This window comes from Abrus precatorius, unplaced genomic scaffold (assembly GCF_003935025.1).
Source record: "Abrus precatorius isolate BTA unplaced genomic scaffold, Abrus_2018 Scaffold11, whole genome shotgun sequence".
Lineage (NCBI taxonomy): Eukaryota > Viridiplantae > Streptophyta > Magnoliopsida > Fabales > Fabaceae > Abrus > Abrus precatorius.
The window spans coordinates 17,899,363-17,923,455 of record NW_020874303.1 but is presented as its reverse complement, the minus strand read 5'-3'; the positions used below and the strand labels follow the sequence as shown (position 1 = coordinate 17,923,455).

Genomic DNA, 24,093 nt, shown 5'->3' with positions numbered 1-24,093 from the left:
ATTAGCATAGAAAATGTCATCTAGTAATATATTAATAGCATTATTTAAAATACAAAAATGAAGTTTATTACCCATCCGAACAATTAGTTTATGCAAGTTGAGAGCCTTGAATTTACGTAAGAAATTTGCAACAATGTGCTTGATACAATACATGTGGAATACTCTTAGAGGTTCCCATTGGCCATTACTTCTTTTGATTGCTGCTATAATTGACTTGTGACAATCAAAAATCAACCCAAGGTCATCTTTAGTAACGACATATTTTTGTAAATTTTCTAGGAAAAAAACTTCAAGCATCTGCTGTCTCACCCTCAACAACAGCGAATGCAATCGGCAGTATATTCTAATTTCCATCTTATGCAACAGCAACTAGTAGAACTTCCTTGTATTTTTCATATAAATGTGTCCCATCAACCTGCACAAGTGACTTGCAATGGCAAAATGCTCCAATGCAGGGACCAAAACTCCAAAACACTCACTGAAATATTTGAACATTGGGAACCAATTCATCATTGCGATAAGCCTGTACAACATATAATTTCACAATAGAACCTTGATCAGCATCACACATTGCTATGCACCATTGCGGCAAAGCTTCAAACAAGGCTTCCCACTTACCAAATACATTTTCAATTGCCTTTTATTTTGCCAATCACGCTTTTCGATAACTTATCGTATACCTAAAGCGAGACTGAATTTTCCCAATTATTACTTTGATTTTAAAAGAAGGATCAGATTCTACCATTGGCTTTGTACATTCTGCAATTATGTCTGTATCCATTTTTCTGTGATCTTGAGAAATAATTTCAATAGTACAGGTGTGTAGACCGTTGTATTTTCAAATTTTCCAAAAATACTTATTCTTCCTAAAACTACATCGGAGAAGCCACCTACAATTTAAGCCATACCTCATACATTTACAATAAAATGTATTTGATTTTGACTCGAACACTTTGTAATCTACTTCTTTTGATATATTATAATGCTTTACAGCTCTTATAACAGCTTTTTTGTCATTGAATTGCTTTCCAATATACAATTCGTCATCTATCTCTGTGTTACCTACCAATAGTGAACATAAACTAATTAATAAAAATATAATTATTTACACTAACATAATTTTAAATATCACATACCTAATTTTCATACTTTGAAAACTCAATAACATTCATTTCACCAAGATATAATTCACGCATGAAAGGTAGCTCCCTAAAAGGATGTTGCCCACCCATATGGGACTCCTCTTCATCATTATTATCGTTAAGATCCTCATCGTTGTCTTCGCCGCTTCTATATTTTTCTTTAAATTCGTACTCATCACTTTCATTGTTGTCGAGTTCCTGTTCTATCTCTGTCTCTACAATTGTGCTCGGAAATTCTGTTTCAACCTCTATATTTTTTAAAACAATATACAACTCAATCATACCACTTGGAGGACGACATTGCTAATGTATCTGAAACATTTGTTGAACACCTTCGTCGTTGGTTATTTGAATTGTATGATATTGAATAAAACCACCAAATATTGATACTGGACATTGATACATAACATTTTCTACTATTTTTGAAAATGGAATTTCATGAACGTATTGACAAAGCCAATACTTTAAATATTCAAATGATATATTATATGGAATATTCACACATGTTGGCTTCTCACATAGAAATGTCACACCTTCACTTGTATTTGATATAATATCACCATTGAAATAAACTACAATAGTCACACTCATTTTTTCTTTTGATAAACACAAGCTATTAATCACACTCTTAGAAACAAAAGCTTTAGGGGCGACTCGTTTTGAAGACAAATTGCAGTATTTATAGTCTCATCAATCCAAAATTGCCAATGGTGTTTTATAACGTTCTTTGATATCTGTGATTAGTCAAAGGTCGCCATTGACATTTTAAAAAAAGTTAAAGTAATTTCTAACAGTCAAAGGTCAATATTGGCGATTTTAACCAGTCTTTCATATTTTTTCAACTTCTAAAATCACCATTAGTGATTTTATTTTTGCAAATTTTATTTTTTATTCAAAATCGCCATTGACTTTTTTATATTATAACTAGCTTACTGACAATTAAAATCGTCATTGGCGTTTTATACATTCACCATATTTTTGTCATTTTATAAAAAAATCTCATATTTTGGTAATTTCTTAAAAAAAACCCATATTAAAAAAAATGACCCTGAATTATTTACGTAAAATCGCATTTGGCATTTTTTTTTGTTACGATCCAAGCACTCTGTAGTTCTGCTCTGACTCCTGCCATGCAACTATTCACGTCAAAATTACCTTTGGCATTTTTTGTTGCATTTCATGCACCCTGCAATTCTGTCTTGACTCTGCCATGCAACTATTCACTCAAGATCACCTTTAGCATTTTTAGTTATACTATATTCTTGTACAGAAAAAGTCATATTTCAGTATTTATAATTTATTAATCCCATATTTAAATAACTTTTCCCACGCATACACCACATTTCTGCATGCCATAGAGATTTTGAAATAAAAGTGAATCATTTAAAAAAAGCATAAGCCGCGACCTTCGTGACCATGCTCGTGTCATTCTTCTTAATAAGCAACCCACGTCATACCCAGAAGCAAAGCCTGACGGCTGATTTTATGGTCAAGTTATTTATATCTTATCTAATATTTATTTTATAAGATAATAAAATAAGACAAAACACTAGTTAAAAAACTAAAAATTTAAAAATAAATGTTCTAAAATATAATAAATACTTGTCTCTATACTTTTTTTTATAATTTTAAACTAAAAAATTCTTTTTTTATGCAATGTTCTAAGATTGTAAATTAGTAAAATCCATAAAAATTTAAAATTTTAAGAAAAATAACAAAATTCTAGTATATCGTCACGGATAATCCTCCACCGAAAATTGGTGCTGTTATGCTTTTAGATTCCATGAATTGAATAGAGATTAGTCTTTTGTTTTTCTGTCTCTGTAGTGTCCTTTCTATGTAACAGATAAATATAGAGAAAAAATAAAACTTCGTAATATTTATTAGCAGCTAATTATTTAATATATTTTTAATTATTAGTTAAATTTTATTAAAAATATACAAATCATGTATATTTATTTTTAATTTTATTTAATAATAATTAAAAAATATATGAAAAAAACATTTCTAACGTTGTAATAAATAATTAGTGGACGAAATACAGGCAATTTTATTTAAATAATGCAATTTTAAAAACTATTTTTAAAAATAGAGTTAATTTAAAACTATTTTTCTGTCTGAGACTTTTTTTTTTTGCGAAGTAAGTAAGTGTATCGAAAATTTACAAACAATATTATTATTTTTTAAAATAGTATCGCACATATCAGGTCGATACCCACTCCAGTAATGACACGTGTCAAGCACAGAATGAGTATCTCACTTTTTTGAACAATAATGTTATCTCTACTTTTGCAGTAATACTGCTATCTCCATATTAGGTTCGATACTAAGTGAGATGTTAACACGTGGCATTAATTTAAAAATATTAAAAATTATAATTTAAAAATTATTTAAATTTATAAATTTAAAAATATTTAAAATTATAAATATAAAAAATAATTAAGATTATCTTTAGTAATAATTAATACTACTCATCTAATCTTTAAAAAAATTTAGATAATTAAGATTATAATCTTCATTATTTGTTATTCCAAAATTAAAGATAATCTTAATTATCTTTTAAATCAAGTATTGAAATTTTGTTTCTAATCTTTTAATAGCTAATATTACATGATTAGTTAAATTATTGCTTGCAGTCTCATATTATTTTGAAATTTATAATTTTAACTTTTTAAAATTTTACTAAAGGTAATTTTAATTATCTAAAATTTTTTAAAGATTAAATGAGTAATATTAATTATTATTAAAGATAATCATAATTATCTTTTATATTTATAATTTTAAATATTTTTAAAATTTATAATCTTATTCTAATTAAATTCATAATTTTAATTTTTTAAATCATAATTTTAAATATTTTTAAATTTAAATCTTAATTATTTTTAAAATTTATAATCTTAAATTTATAAATTTATATACTTTTTAAATTATAATTTTTAATATTTTTAAATTAATGTCATGTGTCAACATCTCACCTAGTATCGGACATGATATGAAGATAGCAGTATTGCTGTAAAAATAGAGATAACACTATTGTCCAAAAAAGTGACATACTCATTCTGCGCTTAACACGTATTATTAATAAAGTAAGTATCGACATGATATGTGCGATGTTATTTTAAAAATAAAAAAAAATAGTATTATGTGTAAATTTCTGATACATCCACTGCTATGACAAAAAAAATGCTCCAAATAGATAAATAATTTTAAATTAACCTATCTTTCTAAATAATTTTTAAAATTATATTATTTAAATAAAATTACCCGAGATACGTCTGAGAATAAGTTAATGTGGAAGGATTTCCACGAGAATACGTATTATTTATACATTAAAAAAGACTAACCACGGGAATCACGTGCTGTTGACCTAACTGGCCATCCCACCTTCTTTTTATATTCTAAAATAATTAAACTAAAAATAGTTGGGTTAAATACGTAGTCTTAAATAAAAAGTCTAATAATTTTGTTAAGAAAAGTGGCGACTCTTAAAGTGACCAGTCATTAAGAAAATAAAATGATAACAAGCTCTTCAATGTAATTGTAAAAAAAATTAATAATAAAAAAAATAGAACTCAGTAAATGTTACATTATAAGTTTAATTTTGTAACTGTTTAAGAAAACAATGTTACGACAATTATTAAGAAGAGAAAAATGATGACCACGTAAATGGTAAAGTTTGCTATACTTAATTTTGAAGAATCCTTCGAGAGTTTTGCGATGTACAGGAAAAGATATAAGGATATATTATTTATTTAAAAATTCACCGTTAAAATTATCATAAAGTTTAAGCAATTGTAAATTCAAAATTTTAAAGAATGTTAAAAATCAGTGTCTTAAAAATGTTGATTAAATTTTTTAAAAATATATTAAAAATTATGAAAAAAAATTTACAAAATTTTTATAATTTTAATTTCATCTATTATAACATGAAATCCACTTAAAATTTTAAAAAATATTAATATGTATTTTTTTAATTATTTTTAAATATATGTTTTATTATTAGCTAAAATTTTAATTTTAATTTCAATTTAATATTTTTATATTTTATATTTTTAATAAATTTTAACTAATAACTAAAAATATATTAAAGATTACTAGTATGTTGTAAATATTTAGCAACTTCTAAAAAGCTAAAAAAATTCTTCTTACACAGTTACACTGGTAGTCTTATACACGCACTATAGCCCCTAGCTACTTGACTTTTCGAGCCCAAAATTAAAATTTCCAAAGGCCTCGTGATTGAGGCAAGCTGGTGACCCCACAAACTCCACTGTCATTACTAACCACACCATCTCGTATTAATCTCTTAATTAATGTAGTAACATGTTTAGGAAATATACTTTTTAAAAATTACTTATTTTTTTAAATAAACTTTCCAGCTTTTAAAATTATTAAATGAAAACTATAAAAAAAATTCAAAATTAAAACTATTCATTAACATGCAATTTTTTTTATAATTGTAATAAAGCAAAAACAACTTTTTATTTTTAAAAAATTAAAAAAATATGTTAATTAATTTTGAAAAAGCTGAATCATTGCATTTGTTCATCTAAAAGCGGTGGGGTGCGCAGCAGAAAGTACACAGAATCCTCACTCCTTCCAAATTCCAAAACCTCAACTTATCTCTCTTCCTCTTCCAAATAAAATAATGACAATAACGGTGGCACCACCCTCAACCGCAGTGCTAGACATAACCGTTCTATCAATAGAAGGCCTTCAAAACTACACTTCCTTCTTAAACCCCACCATCAAACCCTTCATCACAATCACCAACCACAATCACACCCCAACGCCATCGCCGGATCACAAGTTCCGCGTCCCACTGGATCCTACCTTCTTTTCGGATATCCGTTCCCGCCTCAACCTTCAGCTGTTCGCCAACCGAAGATTCGTGGGCCTGGCCCAACTCGGGTGGTGTTTGATTCCGCCCTCTGACATTGGGCTCCTTCTCCCAGGTTCGGTGCGGTACCTGAGTTACCGGCTACGGGATAGAGACGGTTCTAGGGGACAAGCCATCATCAACCTTTCTATCAGATTGGAGTTGGAGGAAGGCCTCCAAAATCTCAAGGCTCCCTGGATATCAACGGACGCGTGTCACACTGTCATTGGAATACCCGTGACACCCATTCCGGTAACTTATTGCATCAGCCAAATCACAAACATGATGAAGATTAGATAATGTTGTATATAGTTATAATCATTTTTAAATAGCTTTCTCTAAGGTGCTATTGTCGAATCTCTAAGCGTTTTGCTTGAGTAATGTAGTTTTTTACTGAGTTATGAAGATTAAAGTCATATCTTTACTTGAAAAAATAGCATAAAATTATTCATAATGAGTGTGAATATAATAAAATAATAATAAGTAATAAATTGTTAATGTAATATATTTTATGATATAATATAATTTTTAATGAAAATTATTATATATTTAAGACTTAAGAGTATATGTTAAAAAATGTTTTTTAACATAATAATTTACGAAGTGATGGCTGACAAGTGGGGATGGTGGAGGTGGTTGAAGTGGGGGCGGTGTTATCTTCTAAATTTCGTCTATTGTTGAAGGTGACAAGGGGAAGAGGCCACTGAGTTTTGCGGTGCCGATGCGTCGTTATTTGTTTTTTTTTTTTCCGTATTTTTAGCCGGATCAATGTCAATTCATGTGATGTCAGTTGCCCTAAAAAAGAAATACTGTAAATTGATTTTGTCTTCAAGCTAGGAAAGTAAACGAATATTTCTTTTTTTAAAAAATTATTTAAATATATATTTCCACATTTTAAAATTATCTGAATATATTAAGAACAAATGTTCAACTCGTACCGTATCCTGATAAAAACATTAGTTTAGTTGATCAAATAGAAAAGTAATAACTAGATGAAAATCTTGGTTCCTTATCAAACTCAATCCCGATTTGTGATGTATTAATAACATATCATAGAGGAAGAACATACACATGGCTATGTGATTATTCTCGTGCTTAAGAGGTTGTGAAGACTGTGAATTACAAATATACAAGCTTCAAGGACTGTTTATAAACAGCGTGATAGAAATGCTTATTCTTTGTTTATGAATACAAGTAGTTATACAAAATGTAAGAACTTAAGAGATTGGCAAGTGCAAAAAGTATGCCTCTCCAAAGTTCCAACTAACTTCATCTTTGTCCTCTACCCCCAACAATAACTCTCTTCTTCCTCTCATTGACTTCGCTTCATGTATGCCAATAGGCCTATGCAAGCTACGATTGCAGCTCCAGCAGCAGCTGCGCTGTATGCTGAGGACCATGCTTCTGAACTAGCATTTTCCAAATTCCCCGAACTAGAATCAGTTCCATAATCACGCGCTCCAGGGTAGTCTAAGTGCAATCTCAATCCCTACGAATTTCATCAATTCAAATTCAAACTTATTTTAGACAAATTGGTAGTTCAAATTCAAATACTATCATGGCAAGGGTGATGGGTGCAAACCCTACTTAAATGACAACGAGCTTTAGACGATTGGTCAGTACAAATATAAAGCATTTTTTATAATTGATCGATCAATGGTTCTTTTACCAAGCGGTTAAACTTCAATCATGTAGGAGAGGAGAAATGCATTTTATATTCTATCCAGTATTTACACGGACTCGGATTTTCTCCTGTAACTATACGTCCTGTTACGTTGATTTTACATTTTTACTTAAATTAAAAAATTTTACTTAAACAAAAATGTAAAATTTTAGTTGACTGAACTGTTCAATTTGCGTCAAAACGGGAGAAAATTCCAGTCCGTATCGACACTTTTCTTTCACCTTTCAAGACCGGTGATCCTTCACACTTGAAATATATATTTTAGGTTTTGATATATGTGATCTCACATCAATTTTTTTATTAAAGGAAACGAAAAACGAATCATTAACCTATTTTGTTCTAAATCCAACTTTCGTCAAAAGAAAACTAGTCTTTCTAAAATATATTCCATTCATGACACAGGACCAGCAAGGAGATCCGCCGTACCTTCAAACCAGCTGTCTTCGCGTGATCCACAGCTGCAGTTAGATCACTGTCTGAAGCCAGCACAACTTTATCATGTTCTTCATCCTCATACTAACAAACAAATTGACCAGCTTGCTTTAGGAGAGGAAGTAAACATTGATTAGAAAATATGAATATAACATCTTGGAACATACCAAAATTTGGGGCAAGTTCTTGGGGTCAATATCATCACCGACTCTCTGAACTATGGAAGTTATAACCTCTGCCAAGCTCCGAGTATCTGAACTTGCAAGCAAGCACACAAAACTCAACTGATAATATTTTCTTATGGCATGATTAATTTGAAATATAGCTACTTCAGGCAATAAACAAGCTACGTGGTCAAATCGCCGAAGACCCGTTATTACCTTCTTTCTTTCCGTCCTTTTATTTTTCTAGATTGGAAGAATTTTAATAGGAGGAAAGAAGAGGTGTTCCATCAAGATGCATTATTTCATCAAAACAGAAAAACCATGCAGCCGTGTTTGTGTATAGCTACTATAGTCTAACCCTATCAATGTTGAACAACAAACGAAAGTTTCTCACATTCCTTATAACCCATCCATTTCTCACTCGCTCTCGTTTTATTTTATCAATGTTAATGACGCACAATCCCTTGTATGCTAACATTACTGAAAAATAAAAAACATAATAAAGAATTCAGATTTACGGATCAATTGACTGAGAGATCCAAGCAGTCAAATTCAAGCACACTTGTATGAAAACATCTGATTGGTAACGTGTAATAGTTGACATACCGCTTGCGAACCGATGCAATCTGCCCTTCTTATCTTGTATTTTGAAGGAAAATGAGTTCGGCACGTTTGACGCAAGATAAGAAATGGATCCCACTGTTTCTCCCTCTGATATCATTTTCAAGGAACTGTCGCTGGCAGGTCATTAATAATGTGTAATTACATAGCAAATTGGAAATAAATTTTCTTAGCAAGCAACATCGCTGCATATAAATGTATAACCTATGTGAATCGTCTTCATCATCATTTGGAGTTAAAGCCATGGCCGAATCCCAAAATTTTTGTATCACGGAGTTGGCAGCTTCATTGTTCAAATTGGCAATATTTCCAACCTAATTAGTGGAGAGAATAATACCGTCATTACAAATGTTTCCCCCTTAAAAAATCATGGGAAGTAGACAAATGAAAAGAAATGGAATTTCGGGATCGTAGTGTATGACCATCCAACATTGACATCAGGGTGAATGAAAGAAATAATCATAGAATAATATACTATCCTTTACTCAACGTTAGTAAAGGATTTGTCCGACGCTATTCACTCTAATTAAACACCATTTTTTAGTTAATGAGCCTAGTGCTGATGATTATCTAAAGTATGGAACAAGAAATGGTAAAATTTTTCTAAAAATAATTTGATATAAGCTATAAATAAATAGCCAAATTTCCCATTACAACAAGGATTCAATTGGGGTTCAATCAACAGCAGTGGGTATAAACACAGTCTAAGAAAACATACCTGACTAGCTGTCGCCACGGCCGCGTGAGTGATATGAATCACGTCAACCATAGCAATAACACAGCCATCTGTTTTCAACCACCCAAATCAGAAAAGCATACACTCAGGAACTTGTTCCTCATCTCATAAACTACTATGTTACCTCTATCAACCACAGGAAGATGCAAAAACTTTCCATCATGCATCGTGTGAAGGGCATCGACAATTGGCGTATCAATTGTTCCCCATTCTGGATTTGGAGTCAAGACCTGTAGATTGTGCTGACTATACGTCAAATAAGAGGGACAAGAAAGGGAACATTGGACAAACACTCAGAAAAAACAACTTTTCTGAGAGTACCTTCCCAGAAAATTTATACATCGAACAAGGCAGGAAAAAATTTACTCTTAGTACAACTAAATCTAGATGTACCTTCTCAACAAGAGTTGAAGATGGTGGAAGACCTTGTGCTATTACCCGCATCAAGATATCCTGTGAACTGAAATTTATATGCAGGTTTTAGTACATCAAAACTATTCGGACGATCTACGTTGACCTAAAGTAGATAAGGGGAAACTTTTCAGAAAAAGGGGAGGGGTGGCAATATCCATGGCCCACACTTACGTAAGGATACCACGAGGTTTGCCATCAACTGTCACAACAGCAGAACTTGCACGGAGTTCAAGCATCTTCTTTGTTGTTGTCAAAACTGAGTCCGTTGGTGAGACTGTTACTACCCTGGAAAGTGCAACTATCTACTAAATTAACTTTGGATGATAACTCCAAACATGCAAACAACATAAATCTGAGGTAAACTTTCTTCATCTCAAAAACATGCTTACAAAAGAAGGTATCACCTACTTTGAATTCTCAGGAATAATTGTAGACAAAGATGGCTTAAATATCTGCTCGCGAAGAGTCTCAATGAATGACGAATTGGAGCCTGCACAGTGACCAAATTAGCATGAAACAGAACCAGGCCCGTAGAAACTGGCAACTTAACTACACTGACCAAATTAGAAATTAACAAAAAAAAAAAAAAACACAGGCATGTAAAAAGAAAATAATCTACAAACCAGAAGCAGAAGGAGATGTTCCCCAGTGTTTTTCGATTCCTTCAACAGCTGCTGCAATTGCCTTTCCCTTCTCAGCAGCCCTTTCCATACGGGCAATGGCATCATACAAACACTTTGCTATGTCAAGAATGGCAATAACTTCTCCATTCTCCACCACAGGTAAATGTCTAAACCTCCCTGTAAACATAAACCAGCCTTGTATATATATTTAAAGGGCGTTATATGAAAATAGAAATTAGCATGAGAAAAGGTTTTATGTGCCTTAGCCTTACAAACCTTGCACCATCTTCTGGAGGGCTTCCGCAGCAAGAGTGTCAGAAAGAACAAACACTGGATTCCTTGTCATAACCTTGGAAACAGTTGTTTCTTCGAGATTCATCTCACGGGCAATAACTCTTGTTGCTATATCCTTGAACCAAAAAATTAAGATCGATAGTTATGTATGTTAAAACTGCAGAAATCCTGGCAAAAGTCCCAATGCTATCATTTTTTCCCTTCTGTCTTGTTAATGGATCAAATAAAGAAATCGAATTCATACCTTGTCAGTGAGGATTCCACAGAGCAAAGCATTGGAATCAGTTAGTAATAAAGCATCTACTTTGCGTGCAGCCATCCTACGACAAGCTTCATAGATGGTTGTTGTTTCAGGAACTGTCAATGCCTTTGAAAGCCGCAATGATTTCACAGTTCTCTCTCCCCTGATCCAATTCCACGAAGAAACAATTAGCATGTTTGGGTTCACATTTAAAAGTATGTGAATTCACGTTGGCAGTGTTTCCAAACACACAATGGCATCATCATCCGACGATGTTTACGAATAAAATCCATTCACTGACTCATCTTCTCTTCTCAGAAACCCAAAGCATGAAGCCATCACTAATTTGTGTAAAATTTAAAATCAATCTAATTGAGTGCTTTTATCAACTTGCGAGAATGCTTTATGAATTATTAAATTTAACGCCATTGTAACGAAACAATTAGTTAAATAATAGAATAACGATTTTGAAAAGCGAAACTCAATTCAGAAGAACAAAACCAGGGAAACTATTTATTATAATATTTCAGTTTGAACTTATCATTGGAATCAATCAAACTAATAATTCACTTCAGCGTGCCACATATTAGAACACCAAACATCAATATAAGAAAAAGAAAATGTTGAGAATAAAGAGTAATTAGAGAAGATAACGAGAAGGTACGTGGTGGCGCGCGGTGACGTGTTGTATTTGCGAGCACTAAACTCATGCTTATAAGCTTTCCTCCTTCCCCGCGTAGGGCTATTCGTCAACGAAACGCTCTTTCGAGAAGTACCGCCTTGACTTGACATCATCTGTAACCTTGAATCATCGAAATTCAAATGAAATGGATGAGAAATGAAATTAAACCATAATTAAATGAAATTAAAAAGAGAAGAACCACACTGAAAGAAGAGAAGTGTTGGTACGAGAAGAAGACGAGGGAATCGGAATTGAAGGGGGTAGGGGCGGTCGGAAAATGAGAGATTCCGGTGACCAGCCGGTGAGGAGAGAAAGAGAGACAAGAGAAGAGAGGGAACGTTGTGAAACTGATTGAAAAAAAATAAGGCGGGGTGGTGGGAGGGGAGAAGTTGAAGCCGATTCGAATGGGACCAATACCAGTGCTCCACGTCACTACCTTTGTTTCTTCGTCTTTCGTAAATTTAGTATTATTTTTAACTTTTGTTTTTTTTCATAATTTACTCCAAATCGACGTATCAGAATCAGCAAGTACGCTAAATGCAACACGTGCCACTCTGAAATGTGAGGCTAACGAGGATTGAGGCCTTTAAATTCCTGAAATTATTATAATGGTAACTGGGAAGATTGAAAGAAAGAATGGCTCGGGTAAATTACAATCGATGCCTTTTAAAGAATTCAGTTGTGTCGTGGATGGTAAAATTATAGTTTTAACAGGCCAATTTATGTGATTTCAATTTTAGTAAGCTAAATGTTTAAATGTAACAAATAGTTTCTATATGGCAATTCTAATGGATTGTTTTGCTGGAAATGGCTTCACCCTAACTGTTATAATTGCCCGTCACAGAAAATATACGAGTTGGAAGAAAATAACAAAAAAATCCTTCAACCGTACAACTTATCATCGAACAATGTTATACTGTATTTACTGTCTTTTTTTTTAACAAAACAAAGGGCCTCACTGTACTTTTTGTCTTTTTAAATATATTAAAATTTAATTTTGGATTTTTTATTTTAATCTTTGTATTTTTTTTTTAAATAGTTTTGGTACTAATCCATGTATTGTGATGTATCAATTTTGAGTCATAATTCTCTTATTGTGAGAGATTAAAATAATAAAAAAAAATAATATGAGAAATAAAATATAAAAATAACTTTACACGAACTGAAATCAAAATTCAATATAATTTAAAGAATAAAAATAATGTTTAAGCCTAAAATCAAAATATATATCTCTCCTCTTCTTTTTTTCGCTACATTCTAAATCCTTCTTTGGGAATCATGAATATATTTTGGTGAAAAGTATACATTATTTTTTTGTCGAGGAAGACTACACAATATACAGTAGCCATTTTAGCGAACCCAAGCCTATGTTTTTGATCGGGCCCAATGTTTTTCTTCGTAACTAGGAAACAATATTGCTATCCGCGGTCCACAAGAGTTAAAACAAAACAATTTTAAATTATTTAAAAACAATCCTTATATTTTATGTTAAAACATTATGACAATGGCTGGTTTTATCATTTAAAATTATAAATTAAATTGACTCCACTAATATATACTTGTTAAAAATGCTGAATTTAGTAAAATAGTTAGATAGTAAAAATTATCATAAAATTATTGTAGTAGTTAGTTGACAAAAAAATTTTGGTATTATTAAAAAAATTATTATTTTAAATTGACAAATATTTTCGTATTTAATATGAAATAAAAGAATTATTAATTTATTAAATTTCATTAATACAAATTTATTATACATAATTTTATAAAAGTTTATAAAAAATTATAATATTTTATAAAACAAGGATTATATATATATATATATATATATATATTATCATAAGAATATAAAATACATTTAATAATTTATTCATTTAGTAATTATAAAAGCTTTTAAATATAAAAAATTTAAATTTTTTTAAATAAAATGTTAAGTGAATTTCTCCTTTTTTATAATTTTAATTAGTAAATAATATTAAAGTGAGTGTATTCTTAATACTTAATTTTTTATAGGTTTTAATATTTCTGGACATAACTGATGATGAAAAAGTATTTTAGTTTGAATTGAATAAATAATATGAAGTTTAAGGGAAAAAAGAAAAAGAAAAAGTAAAGAGGGGTTGGAAATTTGAAAAGGGGGGGTTTTAAAAAATTGGAATAGCGAATCCCTATTGAGTAGTGACAGTTGGGGGAGGAATCAGAGCGGTCGAAATGGCATATAAAGATGGTGACGCTCTTACGAGAAGAACGCGAAGCATCGATTTCCGTGCGTGTCTACTTCTGTCCCCTCCCACTCTCAGATCAAACGTCTCTTCCACTTCCATCTCTAAGAGCGTCTACGGAAATGGCTGATTGGGGTCCTGTCATTATAGCAGTGGTTCTCTTCGTACTCCTCAGCCCTGGCCTTCTCTTTCAGATACCTGCCAGGGGAAGAGTCGCCGAGTTTGGCAACATGCAAACCAGTGGAGCTTCCATTTTGGTCCACGCCATCATCTACTTCGGCCTCATCACTATCTTCCTTATTGCCATCGGCGTTCACGTCTACACCGGCTAGCCAACTTTCTATTTCAATCTCAATCTCAGGTCATCCGTCTTAATTTCTTTTTCTGCCATTTACTGTTCAGTTTTACATTTCCTTGTGAGTGTCATGGGTGTAGTGTAGTGTAGTGTGCTGAATCTACTCGTCTGTGTGTGATTTGATACTTGCCCATCAACACCTCCTGTTTCTATCAGAAAGAAAAGAGATTGGGATAATGTTTTTGTGGAGATATGAACGGTGACACCTTTTGCTTTGTGACGGTGGATTTCCCCCAAATTATTTCCAATGTTGGCATTATTACGTGCATCGCTTTTCCAATCTAGTTGTCATACCAAACAAAAAAGCAAAACAGTAAACGTCACCCATTTAATGCCCCTTTGCTTCCCCTTTTTTTAAAAATAAAAATAAAATCTCTTTTGAAGGTAATAACATTTATATCGTCTTTTGATCATGAGATGAATGGAAATATAGATTTATTAGAAAGCCATTTTTAGTTAAAGCTTAAGCAAAGTAGCAAACGACCCGTTCAGGCTTCGCTATTTAGGCTGTATCCGGGGAGGTGCACTTTCCTAATTTCGTACACCAAAAACAAATTGTAAAGTGTACAGTCCTTGAAGTTAGTAATCTTAATTAATTATGTTTAAAAAAACCAATCATTAATTAATTTGATCTGTGAATGTAGTATTATTGATTAATTAATTTTAATATTATTAATTCGATTAATTTAATCTTTGCAATTTAACTTTAATTGGTTTTGAGGTGAAAAATCTTGTAACTTGATTATTTAAAAGCATAGGATTTAATTTATATTGTCTTAAGAATAATATTAAATTTAAATCAATTCAATTTCATCCTTTGTGATTTAGATTGATTTAGTTATTTTGAATTTTTTTAGAGAATAATTTAACTTTTAGTTAATAAACGAGGATTTGCAAACAATGGTCCTATTAGAAATTGGAATCCTTTTTAAGTTTTCCATTTATCTAAAGCACAAAACAGCATAAAAGCATACAATTTTGAAAAATAAAATACCAAAAACTTTATCCTTTGATCAATCAGTTTTATCTTCAACTGATGTTTTTCGCCAACTCAAACAAATACAATGCAAGTCCGTGCGCGACAAATCATGATAAATTGAAAATATTGGTGTCCATGTTCAACCTTGCAATTATATTACAAGCAATGCAATGACACAAAAAATTGTTGAACTCAACTTAACTATTAACGCTTATTGAGATGCAAAATTATTGTTTGAACAGTGTATGCATGTATAAATTTAGTATTTGCATACTATAGTCCCACTGGAAAGTGATATAATAATTTTTTTATTCTCAATAAAAAATATTACTATTGTTTAATGTTGTAATTCGGTCCTTTGAGTCAATATTATAAAAATCAATAAATTTAGGAGTTTTAAAAGACTATAACCCAATTAAATAACCCATTTAACAAGTTTTTAACATAAATATCCTCTTGACCAAAAAAAAAACACAAATATCCCAAGTACAAGTTCAAATTGAACATCTTATTATTAAAATATTGTTTACGGTGAAAAATGACAGTTGTAAACAAATAATCCAAAGATCAATCTGGGGACTGGATTTAGGTCCTCTTTGGGTTCTTTTAAGTGTGTTGTTAACGTGATGCTCAAATTAACGGCGTAAAAGAGTATTAAGCAAGAATAGTGAATAATAAATGTGCAGAATTAAATCAAACGTAGATGCTTTTACAAAAATGTAACAAACAGGAAGCCAAGAGTGTACAAAGATACAAGCAACGAATACTGAAATTAAAATGCAGAAAGGTAAATGTAGAGATTTAAAGGTGCGTGAATGTAAACGTACGACTCCTCGCAACGGCGAACAACGACCACCATAGGTCTCCTTGTAGCTGGTGTCTGGCGCGGTGCAGGGTTTCAGCGTCTCAGAGTGTTTAGGTGCGGTGTCTGGGTGCAAAAAGTCGTCCCTTGTGAAATAATGCTTTGTAGTATTTATAGACATGAAGATCACCACCGTTTTCCACCTTTTGCAGGCACTTCTTAGTAACTGCCTTCAACTGTTGATGCTCACTATCCACGATTGCTTGTAATCGTGCTGTTTGTTGGAGCTGTAACCGCTATCGCCCATGATCTCCTTTGCGTAGTGGTGAATGTTGATAACTACTGGTAACCGCTTTTGGATTTTCCAATACTCCTATCTTTCGAGTATTTCTGAGAGAAATCTAGAAAAACTCTTTTAATGTTATGGCCTTGGAATAGTTTCTTCTTGACTTCTCTTTTCGAGCTATTCTGGAGTTTTGAGAGTTTGTCTGGGTCTTGTGGACTTAGAACATTTTCTTTGCTCATTTCTATTTTTCGAGCAATTTTGGAGGGACTCTTGAGCTCGACCAGATTTGTGGACTTAGAATATTTTCTGACCACTTCTTGTTTTTCGAGCGATTCTGGAGGAAATCTGGAACTCAGCCAAGTTTGTGGACTTAGAATATTTTCTTACCACTTCCTGTTTTTCGAGCAGTTTTGGGTGTCAGGTACTTGGAAACTCATCAAATATTCCTCGAAAAGCCATCAGTTTTTTGTGGACTTAGAATATTTTCCTGTTAGTCCTGTTTTTCAAGCAGCTTTGGGTGTCAGGAACTTAAAAACTCCTCAAAACTCCTCGAAAAACCATCAGTTCTGTGGACTTGGAATATTTTCTTACCAGTTCTATTTTTCGAGTAGTTTTTGGTGTCAGTGACTTAAAAACTCTTCAAAACTTTTTGAAAAAGCCTTTAGTTTTGTGGTCTTGGAATATTTTCTTGTCTTTCAAGCAGTTTAGAGAAAAATCAACAATGTGACAAAAATCTTTTAAAATAGCTCGAAATGTGTTCCTTTTAATTAAAACCAAAGATCTTTCAATATTCTCTTATGTTCAGGTTTATCTTTGGCTCCTTCTTGACCCTCAAAACTTGTTGAGATGTAGTTTCCTTCAAGATGATTTTTAACTTAGAAAATTTTCCTTATCCCAAACAAATATACAATGTTGTTCCTCTAAATTCTTAGATAACACTATAAAATACAATATTATAGTTATAAGTTTATGATAAAAGTTTATATATTAAAATTGATTTCTCGCACTTAAAGGTAATGATATCTTCAAATTAACTTTTTTTCTTACTGACTGGTGACTTTTCTTTAATTGGTGTATTATCCCTCTGCTACTGGAACTTCCCTCTCAGTTTCACCGTTTGGTATTAAGGATTGAAACGAAGGAGAAGACGTACCGTAATACGTGTGTGTGAACGATGAAAACAAAAAATTTAAAAAAGACAACGATTATTTTTCTTTTCTTTCTGTTTGATCGGCAAAAGAAGATTTATTAAAAGAAGTGCAACAATTGTAAGAAGATTTTTCTTCTTCTTTTTCATCAACGAAAGGAGCGTAAGAAAGTATCCAATCCCTAACCAGCACTTTTTGTAACATATATTTAACGATATATAAGTAACAAATAATAAAATATTTTTTATTCAAATTTATAATATTTATTATTATGAATATATTAGATTATATAATATTTTATGATTAATAACAATGATTTATTATACGGAAATTTTATTTTGAAGGTAATTTTATAAATATATATTGAAAACTAGATTTAAAAAATTATATTTTTAAAATTAAAAAATATATATACTACAACAATAATCCAGCTTTATCTTAAAATAAAAATATATAATAATTATAAAAATAAATAAAATATTAACTCATTATATTTATATTTCTGTAAGTTGACTGTCTGTCTATCTCACCCCCAAACCCCACTTCCTTTTTTCTGTCATTGGGGGAGGGGATTGGGCCAAACCCGCACTTTCAAATTGATTTAAATTATATGATTACAGGCCCATGGACCTATTCACCTGCATTAATCTGGGCCAAGAATTGAGCATCAGACACCCGATTTCTGTTGTAGCCCACAAACGCATTCCTCTCTTTCCCTGCCTCACTCTCATTTTGCGGTTCCACTCTCACAGCTCGCTCTCTCTCATGGCGAATCTAGCACGCTTCTCCAAGAGAGCCCTAAGAAGCGCACACGCATTAGCGAAGCACCACGTGCAAACGCAACTGCAACCTCAGCTCCTGGTAGCGGAACGCACGTTTGCGACGGAAGCAGCGAAATCGATCACTCCTTCGCCGGATCGGGTGAAGTGGGATTACAGAGGGCAGAGGAAGATAATCCCGTTGGGGCAGTGGCTCCCCAAAGTGGCCGTCGATGCTTACGTGGCACCCAACGTTGTCCTCGCCGGCCAAGTCACCGTTTGGGATGGAGCCTCCGTTTGGCCCGGTTCCGTTCTCCGAGGCGATCTCAACAAGATCACAATCGGATTCTGCTCCAATGTTCAGGAGCGCTGTGTTCTTCACGCCGCTTGGTCTTCTCCCACAGGTCACGTTTTGCCTCTCTTGCAATTGCTTCGATACTGTCAATTGTCGATTTCATCGTTTTTATCTCGCATAGAATCCGGTATTAGTAGTTGTGAAATGAAATTCCAAAAATCCATGGTTTAAATAAGCTGCTTGGATAATATTTAAGCATTTTAACTTATTAATATGCTTAATGTTCATAATTAAGAGAAGTACTAGTATTGGCAGTGAAATGTTGTTCCGTCGTTTGGTCTTGAATGTTGAATTCTTAACTTACTGGTTGAGCTCTGCTTGTATATGAGTTTTCTTAAATGTTGAGAGCCAGATTGATTACTTTTCTTTCCCACTGGATTGAAAGGATGTAATAATTTTTAATATCGTTGAAGATTGTAATATCTATTATATTCTTAAACTGTCCATCTATTACTGTTTCTACGAGAAGAACAAAATTTAAGTTTACACATTTAGATATTTAGAAGTTCTTGGTGTTTGTTTTATTGCTGATCCTCAATCATATTTTCAAGCCCATGCTTCCCTTTATTAAGCATATACTCTCATTGATATATCCTGGTTGGATGGACTAGGTCTTGCTACTGAAGTGGTTCTCTGGTAACTTATCTCAGTGATGCTGAGCCTCTCTTTGAATTTATGTCACAATCAGTCACCTTATTTTTCTCATAGATAGCTAATATACTTACTTTTACATTACAGTACCCAAGCTTTTTCCTGCAAGGTAAGCTACCCAAAGTGACACATTTTTTATTGTGAATCCTCTCTGTGGACAAACCGTTGACCTTTATATCCTTCTTAATGGTCTCACCTGTAGTTTTTATTGTTCTTGCTCTACTTCTAGCTATAGGGCTACCCTCTGATCTACTCTCCATTTTGGGATTTCTATGGGGACTCTTTACGCATGCTCAAACCACCTAAGCTGAGATTTTATCACAGATGCAAATGTTTATTTGATTGGATTACTTCACTTTGCCTGCCTTAACCTGCAGTTGACGTGGGTGGTATTTTAGTGACAAGTTAACAGAAGCTCAAGTCCCAGGCGTGTATTTTGATGTTATTTGAGAAAAATTAATTTGTTTGAGCAATGTTACTTTATTTAGTCTGGCACTGCATCACTTTTTTATAGAACTTAAAAAAAAACAGGCCCTTAGGGTTCCAAACAATAATGTGAAATTTTATTCTGCCTCTATTATTGGTCTGATACTTGTATATGTGATAGTATCATCGGACTCATCCTGTCTCTCTTCCTATCTGTGAGTTATGCCATTGGTAGCTGAGTTTCTTCTGGGAAAATATTTTATCTGCTTTTTTTGAAATAATATTAGAATGCGATACTCATCACTGAGCTGTTTACTGTTAAGTGGAATTAGCATCAGCATATTTCTTTGCAGTGTACTGTTAAGTGGAGTTAAATTGCATTGAAGTTTCCAGATTCAATTAAGGATAGTTGAAAAATTTATTTGGGCTAGGCTTAACTTATGATTGGAGAATCTACTGTTTATTCATTATTTATGCTTTCTTCTGCAAAACAGGCCTTCCGGCTGAGACTTCAATCGAAAGGTATGTGACAATTGGGGCATACAGCCTGTTGAGGTCCTGCACTATTGAGCCAGAGTGCATTATTGGGCAACACTCCATCCTCATGGAAGGTTCATTGGTGGAAACACAATCAATACTTGAAGCTGGATCCGTAGTTCCCCCAGGAAGGAGAATTCCATCAGGTGAAATTTGGGCAGGAAATCCAGCCAGGTTTGTGAGGACTTTGACCCATGAAGAAATCTTAGAAATTCCCAAACTTGCAGTTGCAATAAATGATCTGAGCAGAGACCATTACTCAGAGTTCCTTCCCTATTCCACAGTGTATTTGGAGGTTGAGAAGTTTAAGAAGTCCTTGGGTATTTCTGTTTGATGCCTTTTATTGTCTTTCTTCAATGTATCTGTTAGTTGGAGTTTTGCTTGTAAGGAAATAAGAATCCAAACAAAGAGAGCAAGCTTTTGTGTTTTCTTTGTATTCTTGCTGAAAGTATTGGCTTAAAACCTCATGTCTACATAATCTTCTGGAGTAATATGTTAAGAGATAAGATGTATCTTCTGAGGTTTGGGCATTAATTTTTTGCTACCAATTGGGCAGATTCTTTGTTTCTCCCTTTTTGTGTCGTATGCTCCATTTGCTAGAAACACACAAAGAATTCCTAACTGGTCGGGAACGGCCAACCTTTATCCACTTTGTAGGCATGAACTACAGGGATGCACTCGTTCATTTGAGCTCTAAGTTGAAGCTTCCCTAGTAAAGTGTCTCATTAGTTCTTTGACGAAGTAATGTTACTTTGCACACCTTTTTCCAGAGTTATACTCAAAGAGTCCTGACATACATTTTCAATGTAATTTTTTTTAAAATGATATAGATGCTTTGCTTGTTTGTTTTCTTGTTGAAAGCGTACTCGTTGTATAAAGATGTTCATTAACCGGTGTACGAAGAATGAGAGGTGGTTCGAATTCCAGTGCGATTATGATTGCTAAATCTAAATGGAATAAGATGTGTGCAAACATGATTAATGGAGCTGTGTGCAACCATGTTGCCTTTTAAGGAAATAGTTCTAGAAACCTGTTCGAGAAGCCAGAAGACTTGCGAATTAACTGATATAGCTTTGGGCCTCAAAGTTGGCCTGAAGCAGCTTAAAGTCATCACTTATGAGTAATTACAATGCTCTTACTTGCCCAACTTTCGATTTTAATTGGGATGGTTTATTTTGAAGCATATTTTATATTTTCCGAATTATATTTCTAGAAATATTATTAATGGATAAATTTATATATATGTTTGGTTAGAGAATAATGTTTCTTGGAAATAATTTTGGAAGTTCAAATGATAGTCGGACGAAAAAGTTGGTTACTATCACATTAAACTACAGAATTTCCACCGTGAGAAGGGCAGCTAGTAAAATCTCACTGGAGAACTGTTATAACCCAAGATATGAATGTTGACTCAGATAGTTTGGAAGAATACTATGAGAATAACAGCCTAATTACGCAACTCACGTCCAAACCTAATAAAATCAGACCCAAGTACCTAAAAGACTTTATGCAAATCCTTGCTATATGTATGTGAATATTCTCATTCACTAAAGTAAGAAATATTTCTGTTTTTCTCTCTTTAGTTTGGAGGTAGCCTTCTCTCGAAGAAAGGTCTTACAAGAACCCACAAGAAGGGGGTGGTGCGGACGGGCCAAGTGCAAGATTGTCTGTGACAGTCAAAGATAGTTTAAAGTAAGCTGAATTCTTATTGCGGAATTTGTTGTCAAATACGTCTTAATGAGATTATCTATGATATAGTTCAAGGCATTGAGAGGCCCTGTATTATGACGTTGACTCCACCGTTAAGAATATCAAGACCATTGGATCATTTTCGACCAAAAATCTTCATAGGAGATGCTTTACATGCTACTAGCTCCCAATTATCGCCATTTTTTTTATTTCTGTTTCCTTTAGTTGTTGACGTATTTGGATATTATTTCACTTCCATGGAAAATACTGTTTGGAGGAACTCCCGCCATTGGCGCTTGAACATGTCGTGGAAGATTAGCTTCAAAGGGATACTTGGATAAATAAATTTTAAAAAACTATTTCTATGACAGAAGTGGACCATTTTAGGATATAAAATGTTACAACTCCACTTCCATATATTAAGTGGGCTGGAAAATTCTTAATTAGTGAGGAATTAGGACATGGACCTAAAGTTTAGTGATATATTAATGCTAAAAATGGCCACTTATTTTGTAAAAGAGATGTAAGATAAGAACAAAATTTATACGTCCGATTTCTCATAAACTAACTTGTACAAAATAATCAAAACTATGCATCAACACTTAATGGATCATCAAATAATTATTATTTGCTTTTCTACTAGAAGGGCAGAGGATGGAAGAAGAAACAGGTATGAATAATAACAATTAGTTGGCTCAATATTGAAAGCATTATTTAAAACATTGTATTGGAAAACCCGTGAGGAAGAAATCCTCCCCTTTGTGGATTCAATATAATCATCAACCACACAGCGTAGGTATAGGATGTAATGGGAAATTTATATAATAATTGATAGATATTGACCTCTCAACCATCCTAATTTAATTCAAAATTTCCCCTATATATCCCACCAACTTTCTTCTATCAGAATGCAAGGCGCTTCAAGGGTTATTCTTCCATAACCCTTATTCAGTCATTTAATTCGTTGATGGAGGATTGCATCTCTCAGAGATAAAGCCCATGTTCTTCATACACAAAGGTAGAACTTGCTTATGTTTTTAGTAAGTATTCTGTTGAGGGTATTTAGGTGGGGATGTTGGGACGGCTCAATCAAATCAAATCTCCTATAACGATCGGGTCCTTTGGTATGATTGAGCCGTGCCAATATCAATTCTTACTTACCATAGACTTAGTTTAATGTCTAATGATTATTCTTATCATTTACCCTGAAAATGCAAAGACATGTCTGTTAAAAGTGACAAATAGATATTTTAAGCTTTTATATTTCATTCTCTATTCTTGTAATTTTGAATTTATTACGCCAAAACTAAACTATATTTGACATTCTTTGGAGAGGGGTTTAATATTTTTTTTCTTGAATCCAGTATGTTTAATATTGAACCATTAAATTTAAATTTTCATATTTTTTATAAAAAAGCATAAAAAAGCATCATATCTTTTTTTTTTTTTTTACGATTATATTTGTTTAAATGATTTGTTTGAATATATCCAATTGGTTCACTACTTTTGATAAGACAAGGTTAATTAAGTTTGTGAGATTTTATTCATGTAAATTTTCTGCAGATATGAGTAATAGTATTGAATTTGCATTTTGAGAGTTAAATCACTGATATGCATAATATTGTTTGATTGGCATCTTTGAGACTTGCATCGCTTATACGCATAATAATATTGAATTTGCATCTTTAAAAGGAATAAACAGTATCATAGAAAAGTTAGCCGAAACTAGAAGAAATGTTTATCTCCTAGTTGATATTAACATTTTTTTAAGTAATATAGATATTAAAAAGCAATGTTTAACCTATCTCATGAAAATTAATTTACAGTATGTTTGTATTACTGCCAAACCTTTGTTTACGCACTTTAGCCCAAAAGAAACTATTAAAATGCACAAAATAAATGGTTCGTATTAGAATTTATTGTTATTGAGATCAGCCTTTAGTTTTTCTCAACTTGAAGTTACATAAAGCTTCGGA

General features: G+C 32.6%; 3 protein-coding genes across 3 annotated transcripts; 2 read left to right on the top strand and 1 right to left on the bottom strand.

The window, feature by feature from the left end:
• Positions 1-7,333: 7,333 nt before the first annotated feature.
• Positions 7,334-12,025, bottom strand: LOC113855738 (CBS domain-containing protein CBSCBSPB1-like). The gene is made up of 14 exons (XM_027487367.1): positions 11,895-12,025; positions 11,234-11,393; positions 10,972-11,104; positions 10,696-10,872; positions 10,481-10,562; positions 10,244-10,357; positions 10,052-10,118; positions 9,783-9,888; positions 9,641-9,708; positions 9,127-9,236; positions 8,908-9,038; positions 8,305-8,390; positions 8,132-8,221; positions 7,334-7,510 (listed from the first exon to the last, which is right to left on the bottom strand). The coding sequence occupies exons 1-14, from the start codon at positions 12,023-12,025 to the stop codon at positions 7,334-7,336; spliced, it is 1,632 nt and encodes a 543-aa protein (XP_027343168.1).
• A 2,147-nt stretch (positions 12,026-14,172) lies between these two features.
• Positions 14,173-14,818, top strand: LOC113856191. Its single transcript, XM_027487910.1, has one exon. It carries the CDS (start codon positions 14,254-14,256, stop codon positions 14,461-14,463), a length of 210 nt encoding a protein of 69 aa, XP_027343711.1. The 5' UTR covers positions 14,173-14,253; the 3' UTR covers positions 14,464-14,818.
• A 3,555-nt stretch (positions 14,819-18,373) lies between these two features.
• LOC113855331 (gamma carbonic anhydrase-like 2, mitochondrial) lies at positions 18,374-21,234 on the top strand. The gene is made up of 2 exons (XM_027486935.1): positions 18,374-18,863; positions 20,386-21,234. The coding sequence occupies exons 1-2, from the start codon at positions 18,467-18,469 to the stop codon at positions 20,760-20,762; spliced, it is 774 nt and encodes a 257-aa protein (XP_027342736.1). The 5' UTR covers positions 18,374-18,466; the 3' UTR covers positions 20,763-21,234.
• The last annotated feature ends 2,859 nt before the right edge of the window (positions 21,235-24,093 follow it).

What these genes read in the sequence shown, in the direction of transcription:
- LOC113855738 (XM_027487367.1), bottom strand. Translation starts at nt 12,025, where the DNA reads ATGATGTCAAGTCAAGGCGGTACTTCTCGAAAGAGCGTTTCGTTGACG. An exon ending in CTTCAACTCTTGTTGAGAAG is followed by an intron (nt 9,889 to 10,051) that starts GTACATCTAGAT and finishes CACAATCTACAG; the next exon opens with GTCTTGACTCCAAATCCAGA. An exon ending in TCTTCCTGTGGTTGATAGAG is followed by an intron (nt 9,709 to 9,782) that starts GTAACATAGTAG and finishes GGTTGAAAACAG; the next exon opens with ATGGCTGTGTTATTGCTATG.
- LOC113856191 (XM_027487910.1), top strand. Translation starts at nt 14,254, where the DNA reads ATGGCTGATTGGGGTCCTGTCATTATAGCAGTGGTTCTCTTCGTACTC.
- LOC113855331 (XM_027486935.1), top strand. Translation starts at nt 18,467, where the DNA reads ATGGCGAATCTAGCACGCTTCTCCAAGAGAGCCCTAAGAAGCGCACAC. An exon ending in CGCTTGGTCTTCTCCCACAG is followed by an intron (nt 18,864 to 20,385) that starts GTCACGTTTTGC and finishes TCTGCAAAACAG; the next exon opens with GCCTTCCGGCTGAGACTTCA.